General features: G+C 34.3%; 1 protein-coding gene across 2 annotated transcripts in view; it reads right to left on the bottom strand.

Moving 5' to 3' along the window:
- MYO16 (myosin XVI) overlaps positions 1 to 12,841 on the bottom strand; it is a 374,412-nt gene that overhangs the window by 109,598 nt on the left and 251,973 nt on the right. For both annotated transcript variants that reach the window (XM_032185978.1, XM_032185970.1), the window contains exons 20-21: positions 12,465 to 12,606; positions 3,598 to 3,670 (exon numbers count right to left, since the gene is read on the bottom strand). In XM_032185978.1, coding sequence (XP_032041869.1) covers positions 3,598 to 3,670; positions 12,465 to 12,606 — 215 coding nt within the window. The remainder of the gene's footprint in view (positions 1 to 3,597; positions 3,671 to 12,464; positions 12,607 to 12,841) is intronic.

The following is a 12,841-nucleotide window of genomic DNA, read 5'->3' as shown; positions in this document are numbered from 1 at the left end:
CAGATGATCTTGAAGTTCTTTTCCAACCTTAATGATTCAATGATTCTATGATCAGGCTTGCCATTTCATTATGAAAATTCATCAGGCTGGTCAAGCATGAACTGCCTCTGATAATCCATGCTGACTTCTGCTGATAATTTTCTTCTCCTTCATGTACCTGGAAATGGTTTTCAGGATTAGCTGCTCCATCACATTTCCTGGGATTAAGGTGAAGCTGACTAGCCTATAGTTCCTTCTTGCCCTTGTTGAAGATAGGAGTGACATTTGCTTTCCTCCAATCTTTAGGCACTTCTTCCTGTCACCATGACTGATCACAGTCTATCAAATGTGGCCTCACAAGGACTTCTGCCAGTTCCAGCACTTCTTGGTGCATCCCATCATGGTACATGGACTTATATACGTCCAGTTTGCTTCCAATCTCCATATGCTTCCTTTTTGTGTTTGAGTTTGACCAAGAGATCCTGCCCAAACCACATTCCAGTGTGGTTGTATATAAAGCTGTTCTGGAACAGCAGTTATACAGCTGCTCTAGGAAAATGCTGTTCCCATGCTAATGATCATTGCTAAGAAGTGACTGTAAATTGTAATTGGGGTGAGCTGAAAGTGTAGTCATTTATCATAGTTCAGCTGATGACCAGTAACTCACCGAGTCCTGGTAATTCAAAAGCTTTCAGCTTTCATTGAGCAACAACTCCCTCAGAATACAGCTTCTAAAAATATTGTGCTCTGTTTTTAAATCTGTGTTGTAAGAGTTTCATACCAGAAAGCCCAGCTCTGCTCACTATCATTTATTCTATAAACTCATTCACTAACATTGTTTCAAAAATAATCACATACTATTTTTGCTACCATGTTTTAAATATAATATATTACAGATACATGTTCCTACACAATGAAGGCTTACTAATGCATGCCAAGTGCAAGCAAAACTTAACACTTAAATAATACTACTTTTAACTTCTAATACCTTCTTTTTTATAATCATCTATAAAACTTTTCTCCTTGTAAACCATCAGCCACACTTTTTTGCCTGCAGAAGTTACCAGATTCTTGTTGTAGACATAGTTAACCTTACTTTTCTAGCTCTTTCACACCTTGTCCTGTGCATTGTTCATAAACTGTTACCAGTCCAATTCTTTGTTTAACGTTCCAACACACTCACTGGAGTGATCTTGTTGTTCTACTTGGTTTATTCATCTCTCTCTTCCTGAAATGTCTACAAACAGTCTATTTAAACATATTGCTTAAATTGACATATGACTTAGTACCATATTGTTCTCTTAAATATTATATTAAAATGTCTACCAATTAACCCAATTTGAAGTACCAGCAAGATTCACACATCTGCTTGGAATGTCCCAAGATTTCATAAGTCAGGGGATTTTACGCGTTCATGAAAATAATTCTGGTTGTTTTTTTTGTTGCTGTTGTTTTCTTTTCAAGAAAGCAGGCAAACAGATATCACAAAGAATTCCTTCTCTTATACTATGTTGAAACCAAAGGTTAATTTCCACCAAATTACTTTTGCTATGCCATTTTAAAATATATTAATCAAAATCTAATAAAAAAGTATTTTCTGTGTCTCCTCCACTGTTCAGCTGCTAGGCCCATTTAATGTTAACGTTCTGCAATCACGGGCCTTGACACTGGGCATGTTTGCAGACATGATGCAATACTTTGCATGAGGACCCTATCTAGGCTAACACACCTGTTTATCAACAGGGTTAACGAGCCCAGGCAGGATACTGAGCTAGGTTAGACTGATACACAGCTCAGGCTCCTGAGTGCAGGCTGTTTGGGGTATGTCTGCACAATTGCATCGTGTGGAGATACAAACTGCTTCTGTTTGCTCATACTGCAACCTATTGCTTCAGGAATCTGATGTGTTAACCACATGACAGAGTCTTCATAAAAATGAACTCTGTAATTCCCTCACCACTGTTCTGTCTTTTAAGGAATGCAATTGACTAGTTTCTGATGTAATGACTCACAGTGTTACTCAATATTACTCAACAAAACCCACTCAGTCCAAGGAGAAGGACAGTCTATGTCTTCTGAAATGTATTTATAAAAAATAAAATAAAAAATCAAACTTGACCTTGAAAGTACCTTGCTTGCTATGCAGAAATCATAAAATAAACTACTTTTACAAGTTTTTCTGTTTGTATCTCCTCAAGCATCTTATGTAGTCACTTAGCAGAAAATGGCTTACTCTAGAAAGTGGAATTCATGGTATTTTATCAGATGTCTGTTACAGAACTTATATATGTTTCATAAGAAAAAAAAAAGCAGAACAGAGCCAAAGGGAAAAAAAAAAAAAAGGCCCAAGGCACACTCCTCTCCTTTGAGATTCTTTTAAAAGCACAGAATATGTTTTATGGGATTTTTTTTTTTTTTTGCATGTTTTTGGTCCATCAAAATGTTTCCTATTTTTCACTTGATATTTTCACCTAAAGAAGATATTCACACAGAGTAAATGACTCTGAACATTGGCATGCATCTGTAGGATTCAATCCAACAAAGCTTTCAAGCTAGGCAAAACTGTAACAGCAAAAACAGTTTTGCAAGAGCGGAACTGGAAATATGTGTTATTGTATTCTTATATGCTATTTTGAAGGCAGAGGTTTTATGCTTTTGGACTTTTGGAAATTGTGTGGACAAGTAAACATTCCACACATAATGAACTGAAGCAGTACTATGACTATTATTTCACTAGAAAAAGAAAGTTGAGCCATAAAACAATGGATTAACTGAGATGAATGGGCAAATTCTGATTTCAAACAATAGTAAGTCCTTTGTTGCCTTTGTTGTCCTCTTCCTAATGCTTTAATTTTCTTCTGCTGCATAAGAGAATGAATGAACAACTGAACAATAACTTACACATCTTCAGCGTGTTGTATAGAGTTGCTACTGCTTTTGGAATATGCACTTCTCAAGAACTTTGGTGTTATGAGACTAGTGTCAAAGGCGGGTAAACAGTTCTATCACTTTCAAGAAATGTTTGATATTTAAATGGATTTTCAAACATTAATTGAGATGAAGTTTAATTTATTTTTCATGGATGTAATTCAACTTTAAAAAAGTCTCCTGTTGAAGAGTCACACAGAGGTGAACCATTATGCACTTAACATAATGGAGCATTTTCTTTTTTTTTCTTTTTTTTTTTTTTTTTTTTTTAATGTAAAGCATCGGAAGACCTTTTGATCTTTCTCCCAATCCTGTCTATTGTCATCCCATTCACTGACATAGCTGAAGTATCACTTCCACAAGCATGAAAACAGACAACACTAAGTACTTTCCTCAGGTTTTCTTTCAAGGCTGATACTACCCCTCTTCCAAATCATTATGATACATGTTTACCAGATTCTTTTGAAATGATTAATAGCACTAGAAAGCCTGGATTTTAATTCAGACCCATACAGGAAGACTAAGAAAAATATTTTAAATGCAAGTTTTCTTCTCCTTGACATTTTTACTCTGATCAAAACACTTCTTTTGGCTAAAAAAAAAAACAAAAACAAAAACACAAAAACAAAACAAAACACATTTACAGATGAACGACAGTTATAATAAATTCAGCAAAACAAAGCTGCTTACCTGTTCAAAAGTATTCTTTTGAAATTCTTCAAATCCAAAAATATCCAGTATTCCAATTTCAAATATCTGGTCACTGGAAAAAAACAAACAGACAAACAAAAAAACAAAAACCAAACAGATAATAAGAATTCAAGAAAGATGATAATATATCTGTTGTTTCTGACAATAGTACTTCTGCTCTAGGATGAAAACAGCCTTCATTTCAAAAACATGGTATGAAACACTCATGCAGACTATATATACAACATAACAACCAAAATTCGACCTACCAATCTACAAGCATAAATAAAAAAACGAGGTTTCAGATTGTTTTAGGACAATTAAAAAAAATGCTTTTTTAAAAATTCAGATTCTAAAGATGCAGATATCTATTCATTCAGATGAAGAATAGCCACTGCGGGAGTTTCAAAGTTGCCTGGTTGCACTCAGTCACCCCTTTCATCTTCTATTTCCCCAACAGTCAGAACTGCTCCTACTAAATGCATATCAAGGGAAACCCTTTAAGCCAACGTCCTCACTGCCAGCATCAAGCAGAGGTTATGAGCTCAGGCTGCACAAGAGGTTACATCTCCCAGGAGAAAGAACAGTCAAGATTTTGGCATGAAGAAGACAGATGTTTCTTTTTTGTACATATAAAAAAATGCTTGTTGGCTGTGCATCTGATTTGTCATACACCACTGTATGTATTTAGGGAAGGGCTTTTACTTAGGGCTTGTGGAAAGATAGGTAGGTCCTTTGGAAAATCCTAGGTAGCCACCTAGGATTTGAACAGGAAAAATTGGAAAAGGACGGAGGTGTTATTATTCTGTACTTACTTGGGACTAAGCCATTGTCATCCAGATCTGGAGAAGAACCTAAGGTCATTAACAGGGATTAAAATTGATGTTTTGGTATAGTCTATTGCTTGCTTTGGAAGGATTTGAGAAAATTATATGAAAGGGCTGGGCTTGCTGAAGCTGAGCTTTTTCTTCATGTTCTTCACATTACCATTAGAGAGAGAAAATGAAAAGAGGCCATTAAAAAGTTTCAGTTTGCCTATATGAATGCATTGCGACTTTCTTCAGTGTGAAATGATCTGCTAGCAGGATGAACAACCTTCCACTATAGACTTCCACTTCCACTTCCAATAGATCTCTTGGAGCAGGAAAAAATAGCAAAGGAAAAATCTTTCGGTTTCATGAGAAAGGATATGGACACTTTCTAAAGCATATGAGTTTTCCTTTCTCGTTTCCAACATAATTTGTAAATGTATGAGGTTGCATGCATACAAGTAATATTGCAGCCTCCTGCTTCTGAGATCTAGTTTTCCTTCCATATTTTTGCTTCCTGTTTCACACTTCTTCTCTGCCTAAATCTATGTGCATACCAAGATATAAAGGTAAAGGAAAAAAAAAAAAAAAAGTGATTCACTGTCAAAGTACTTCAGTACAGTTCTATTATAGTCAATAAAACATTACCATTCAATTAGGCAAAGATCCAGCCCTGAAAACAAATCCTATATAACAAACAAAACAGTAAAATAATAATAATAAAAAATGACTACTATAAAACAGACTAGAAAAAAACAGTCCTCAGAGACTAATAGAGCCTTCTTCAGAAATGATATCCATGAAGTTTGTCTTCATTTCTAAGGCATACTAGTTCAACGCACTACTGATCGTCACGAGACTGGCTATATGCATAAATGTCAGACATTGGATGTTGCATAATAAATCTTGTCTAGAATGACTTTGTTGGGCAGAAGAGGTTATCATGAGGTTGATTAGCCTCCAAGGGAATTTCTACAACACGAAGCATAAAAATATATCACTACCTCCTTCTCTGCGTGTGATTTAAATTGTGTTTAAAAATGTAAGCCTCATTCTCAAGTGTTACTGATTAGGGATGGATGTGCATTCCTTGTCATAATGTGTTTTCAACAAGACTGGTCCATTTTTATAAAGAATTAAACATTTTAAAAATAAAGTACCTCTGAATAACATTCAAAAGCCAGAATTATTATGTTGTTTGAATAAGTTCTAGAAAAAAAAAAAAAAAAAAAAAAAAAGGAGTTTGGAATTTCAAGATACTTGATAGGTTTTCATTTTTACTTTAGTATTTTGTTATTAGCTATTGCCTTCCTCATAAGAAAGTGTAACAGGAACTGCTAGGCAATACAACACTGAAATATCGCGTATTTCACAATTATTAAGATCTACATAATGCTGATGCAACAGCTTACCCCTTCTATGTCTAATTCAATGAATGGATTTGAGGCTTGGTTGCTTACATCCCAGCTGAGAGCCATGATTGTTATTTAGTCAAATTAGTCTCTCTTTCTCAAGAAATACGTAAACATTTGCATAAAGAAAAGTGAAAAACAAACTGACCTATGGAAATATTATAAATTAGGCAAAACAAGAACCTAGTGCTCTAGTTTCTAGAACTCCCAGGAAAAGCCTTAGCAGCCAGCCTATTGACTACTTCATGTAATATTGTTTATCAAAACGGTGAGATTTCCATGAAATATTTTGATTTTCATGGAGATGTACTTTTTTTTTTTTTTTTGTTAAACAGGAAAATATGTCAGTCCAGTACTTTGATGAACTTCACCTGATAATCTTCGCCTTGTATTATTAGAAGATGCACACACTACATGAAAAGAGCTGAAGGTTTTACATAATTAATATCTTGCCTACAGGGCAAATATAATGAACAAGGCTCTGTATCCCTAGAATAGTGATAATTTATTATTGTATTGTGGGTTTATATGCAAAATTTCACTGAGAATGACAGTAATTTTCTGTACTAAATATTGCCCAGTTTTGCAAATTAAATAGCAACAGACAGGGCAACATCAAATTAAATGTTTTATTTGTAATTACATATAAAGATTGGCTTTATTTTATTTTTCTCTGTTCTATACTACATTTATCCTTAGAGGGAGGGTCCATATATAGTTTCTTGGGTAGCTGTCAATCATATTAATTCCAGTAAAATTACTTTTCTTAAATTAATCATAGCAGAGATCCCCAAGGCAGAATAAAGCATGAATGATCCTATGTTTACAAATGAAAGGGCATGTTGCCCATGTCCAAAAGAACAAATATTAGAAAATAGCACTTTTTGTTCTACATCATTCCTTTATTTTACTGTACTTTTTTACTGGTTTATAAACATCATTTACACTTTTCAACATTATTTCTCATACATTCAATATTTAATATGTATAAATTAAATAGCTATCATAAGATACAGGGGACTGAGATTTCAATTACATTATGTAATATTATGTGTTTATTTGGAAAGTAAGAGAAGATTATGCATTTGTATTCTGTATGGAAATGAGATTCAATTATAAAGTAGTACTTTCTTTTTGTGTAGTATTTATTAATGTATTGGTAATATGACCAATTTTTTTTCAGGTTTCACAGTACTTTTTTAGCATAAAAATTAGGAAAACAGTAGTTTGCCAATATTTAAAGAAAGTTTCCATCTCTGACACCACTACATAGCTGTGAATACTTAAAACACACAATGGACCTTAACTACATCTGATTTGATTTTTGTTATTTTACAAAACAGCCTTTCAACCAATAATATTTTACAATGTCTCTGGTTTTTCCTTTTTCTTCAGAATGATTCCCTCTGCATATATGTTCCTCACAGACTAGAAACACCTTTTGATCTTGTACACTTAGAAGTTGCATTGTAAAGAAACTGCATAAAAATTCTTGGCAATTCTTAAAAACAATACACATATACCAGACATCCTGTCTGATGATCTACTGTCTTGGCAGGTATCTTGCCATTCATCAAGAGATACTTTTAACCCGTTTGCCATTTCTGGTAGAGGTGAACAGAATTCCCTTTACAATACTTCTGACCCATCATTTCAGGCAAGCCTACAGGATGTTATTTGATCACTCTTTTTTCATCCCAGATGGTTTTCAGCTCTGAAATCCATAAGGTTCATTCCCATTTTTATTTTTCATAATGTGCCTACGCAAAGCAGTGAAGTGAATCTGTTGAGGCAGTCTGATCTAACATGTCTTTTCATCTGCCCCAGATATAATGTTTCTTGCTCTTCTTCCAACTTAGGCTACTAACAAGGAAGGAAACTAGTTCACTTATGTCTGATCTGGATAAACCAGATGCAATAGTGATTAATGACTGAATATTTCTAGGGTGAGATACATAACCAAGCCTTCAGCTGAGAGCTGCCACACTCAGAATCCTACTTAGACCCCCTCAGTGTTCCCAGGAGGACAGATCACACCTGCTGTCATAAATACAGCACCTGAAGGGTGCTCATCAGACATGGGCTGATGTACAGTTGTAAATGTTCTTCATCTCAAAAAGTTACTCAAACAAAACAATTTCTGAGACTTTTGAGAGCAACTTTCTGAGATTTTTGTTTAAATTCTGATCTTTTTTTTTTTTTTCTTTTTTTTTTTCAGAGACTTGGTGACCTTTCCACATCTCCCAGTTATTTTACTCAACACCTGCCATTTTTCTTTTAACGTTACTCTAACCAAGTGTGAGAGGTACAGATAGGCAGTGGTTGGACACAGTAAAAGGGAATACTGACTCTGCATCTAACAGACATTTCCTTTAGTAACTTGACAAGTATGGTAGAAAAGAAGAAATGCTTTTGCTAATAGACTCAAGATCTATAGCCCTCTCATCACTAGCACATACACTTCTCTACATACACTTTTACCTTTAAAGCAAAATCTGCTTTAAGACATGGTGCTGTCTTGCTTAATAAAACTCTGGAAATGATCCAGACTGAAGCAGATCTCAAAATATGATATTACACAGAATATTGTATGATCTCAAAGTAATATTACACACAATTTTGCATTAGATGTTTTGTATTGTTTGTATGTTTTAAAGTTTCCCCTATGTTCACATATAGACAGTTCTCATTATGTTGTGGGCTCATATTCTGAATAGGAACTGCCCCTCTTCCTCCTGCATTCTCTGCATGCTTTTATGGGGTTCAATAATAGATGAATAAAAGTTTTAGTGTATGCTCAGATTTTTATTTTTTTTTAAGTTGGGCAGACTTCTGTTTCAGAAATATCTCACCCATGATCATAGTATAAATCAGATGAAGTGTATTAAAAATTCAGTGAATGAGACTTGGGAGATCTTTCCTTTGCCCACATAAATGTTGCACTGCTACTCTCTGGCAATATTCGAACTGCACTGGGAATAAGATTACACAGCCAGAACACACAAGCTTTCAGAAAATACAGATATAGGAATATTCTATATGCTATATTTGAAAAAGGAAAGTCCTATGGCTGACCTACAGACAGAGCACCTAGCTGAACACTAGCATCATTTACTTACCTATAACACAGCATGTATATTGGCATTAGCCCCATCTTCAGGGCACATAACAGAGAGACTCTTTGCTAACTAGGTAAAACAAAGTGCCTTCTTCTTAATAGCAGACAGGGAAGACAATATCTAGATTTTCTAAAGCAAAGACATCTAATTAGCTTGGTTTTCATAAGAAAATAGAAAATATATATATTTCAAAAGAGTTCACAGGCATCCTTAAAACTCCATGAATGCAAAGTCCTGTTAAAGAATAAGTCAAGCATTCTTAACACACCATCTCATGATATTGATTTACTAATATTTGGAGCATCAGATCCAAATTCCCTAAAGTGCAATTAAATACATTGAAATGCCACATTTAGGCAATCCTGACAGCTCTAGTCTCTTTTAGCTAAAAACAGAAAATCAGCATATACATTTGAATGGAAGAAAAACAGAAGTCAACTTTTAAGAGTTAACAGTCTTGGGAAAAAGATCACATAGACGACTTTTAAAATGATAAAATAATTGGACTACAAAGTCATTGTATGAATGAGTGAACGTAAGTAGTAATCATTAGAAAAAAACAAACAATGATAAACACCTGTGAGAAATTTTCATAGCTTTCCTGTAATTCCATTCTAACTTCCAATTACAAAAAACAGTTTCTCCCCAGCGGATTTCTTTGAAAAAAATATCAAGTAAGATGAATAAAGTAATCAATTTCAAAGTACTTTGCAACCAGTACAAACTAGCATCAATGGCTATAAGTTAGTTCCATCTTGACTTCTTATGAAGGCAAACAACATTTCTGAAGGTGTATTATTTCACTTTACATTGTCATTAAAAACCCTTAGTACGTATTTATTGAATGGTATTATAAAGTAGTGCATTTGTTGGATTAGGGCAACAATTTTATTCTCTATACTTTCTATCTCTAGGGCATGGTCTTTGCAGCTTTTCATGAAATCATCTCCCCTTCCCTTAGATCTAATGGCAATCATCACATTTACTTTGCCTGAAACCAGCCACAAGCTGTTTCATGGTAAATATAAATCAATATTAATGAAAAAATCCTAGTAGCTTCACCTTAAAGTTAAAAACAAGTAACTAATTTCCTCAAAAATGTCAAGGTCAGAAGTTTCTTAGAGTTACCAAGCCAATAAATCTAATTTTATTGTTTCATAAATTCTCATGGAAGTAGAGTTAAGCTACCTCACAACAAAACAAGAGAACTGAGCTAGAAACCTTATTGCAGATTTGTGATGAGGGTTTCATCCTGTCCAGGAAGTAGTAAATGTGCAACTCTCTAGCCAGGAAATAAAGCGTGGCCTGAAATCTGTCAGCCTTATTTAGCCATGATAGTTGAGATCTTTGGTGGATTTTTAAGTACAGGTTTATTAAAAGCACACCAAACTGGAGATAAAAACTGTTAATTGCTGGATTTGCTCAAACGTATATGAAATAAATCCAAACCACAAATCACAGATCCAGGCAATGACTTGCATTAATCCAAATTGCATCTTAACCTGTGCTATGCCTTGATTTACTATGACAGGTAAATCAATATGATTAGTCTGGACAAAAAGAAGGCTGGAGATGGAGGGAGGTGTTTTCCTATCTCAAGCTGGCAAATGCAACTGAGGTTGAAATATCAATGAGGGACAATTAACTTCATTTTTACTTAAAATAAGCTATTTGTCTTCAAGTTTGGAAAGGGACCTTAGGCTGAATTTGGCCTGCTAAAATGTAATGTCTTGTCAGCACTGCCAATATATCTTTAGCTTATTAGTTCCCATTAGCCAAGCTCAACAAAGAATTCCACTTTTTCAAGTATATGTATAATAAAAAACTATTGCAAATTCTTTGTTCCTGACAACATCAAACAGCTGTTGCATTTTAGCTAGGACTTACAACATCACATAGCCTACAAGTTACCAGACGGGTGAAAATAATTTCACAAAGAAATATTTCCACAGGTCACCTCAGGCACATATGATTGTAATAAGAGGAGAATACAAAGTAAACAATTGACAAACTGACTTGACTTTCAATATTTTAAGATCCTGTGATATCTAGAAGTCACATTACTGAACAACAGAGATACACAACACATTACTTTGAAAAAGTGTGAGATGTGGAATGTCAAAATAGCACAGTTTCACATTTAAAAAAATTTCAAATATTTTTCAGAGATTTTTAATATGCTGATTCTAATTTTTTTTTTCCTCAACAATCACTACAAATGAGCTCACTGTACCTGAGCTGTATTGTTGTTTGAGACAGACAAGTGCTGAGCTAAGCCTATTTTCTATAAGGTACAGGAATGAATGGGGAAGAATTGAACATGACCAATGCCACTGTCCTTCCTTATAAACACAGTATTTCAAATTAACACATGGATTGGAAAGTAGCTTTAGCTTGATTGTCCAGGTGCCTGCAATTCTAAGGGGCTGTACAGTCAGAAACAGCAAATAAAAACATTCAGGATTACTGGAAAACCTTTCCTTTGCCTCCAGTGGGAAGGTAGGCATTCTGGTGTTTTATACAACTAGGGAAAGCTTTTTTTTTTGTGCAAAACACTCTGAGGTTCTCAGGTACGGTAGCCTTTTCTTTTAGTCAAGATTAAAGAAGAGAAATGTGATTTAGTACTAATTGGTCTACAAATATGACAAGAATAAAATAATAAAAAATAATAACTGCAAAGTCTTCGAACTTAACAAATCTAGAAGATTACACCTGATAAATATTTATCCCTTGAAGCCAAGCCAGATACAGTTTAAGGAAAAATTATTTATTCCTTTTTGGAAGTCCCACATCTGTCTTCTGTGGATTTCCATTTATCATTAATGCCAAGACATCTTGTACCTGATGTTCATAAGAAAGTCCACCTGCACATATGAGATGCTAAATCTTGGTTAAGTCACATACATGCATATGCTCATCTAATTAGGTCTCCTGTCTTAGTTTGCTACTTTGATTATACTGAGATTTCTTTTTACTTTTCTTTCCTGTTTCTTGACTGTGATGCATATTTGACAGTGATGCAGGCTAATTAGCATTCTTTTTTTTTTCCACAAAACCACATTGGATAGCAACTTGTATTCAATAGTAAGTGAAGTTTAAACATTCATTTTAATGCCTTTGAACAAAATTCTGTTTTTAATAACCAGTGCTAAGGTCGAAATTTGGGGGGCAAAACTAGCATATTCTGCACAAACTAAACATCAAGCAGATTTTTGCTTTTTGAAAGGCTTACTTCATTCTGTATTGTCAACTTTTAAAAGACTACTAACTCTAACCACCAATGCAGATAACTGTATTTATATATATTGGCTGAATTATCATATTCAGCCATGTGAACAAGTAAACAAACAAACTTGTAATTGAGGAAGCAACTTGAAACATTCCAGGAATGACCAGTGAGCATTAAGGATTCAAGTGTCAGTTTCATGCTATCATAAAATGCATTAAATGATGGCACCATGTTTCTATTATGAATTTGAATTTGAACAGATAATGACACAGATATTAGTTTGTAATGGTAATCATACCTGCCAGTCTCATCTTGATTTTGGAGGTAGCAGTTGATTGTGTTAACTAGAAAGCTAAATAAACGACCATATAGAGATTTTGCCAAGAGATCCCGGTAAAATTCTGCAATCTCTATAGTGTGTCTCCGTACTATTGTGTCTCCTAAAAGAGAAATCAGAAAATAGAAATAAAACAATTTGTAAAGCTTGCTTTAAGTAATTTTAGTTACAGTAAGTCCTTCCATCCATTTTACTTCTCCTTTGCCACAGCTATACAAGGTACTAGTTTCTTTCTGAAGCCTCCAGTGAAAGATGAAAGACTATTAACACTCACAAGATCTTCAGTTTGGAAACATGAAGTTCTTTTCAATAGAAAAGGGTATGCTTATCACACACAA

The sequence above is a fragment of the Aythya fuligula genome, chromosome 1 (genome assembly GCF_009819795.1).
Source record: "Aythya fuligula isolate bAytFul2 chromosome 1, bAytFul2.pri, whole genome shotgun sequence".
Lineage (NCBI taxonomy): Eukaryota > Metazoa > Chordata > Aves > Anseriformes > Anatidae > Aythya > Aythya fuligula.
Note: the sequence above shows the minus strand (reverse complement) of the source record. Positions and strands in the feature narration are given on the sequence as shown.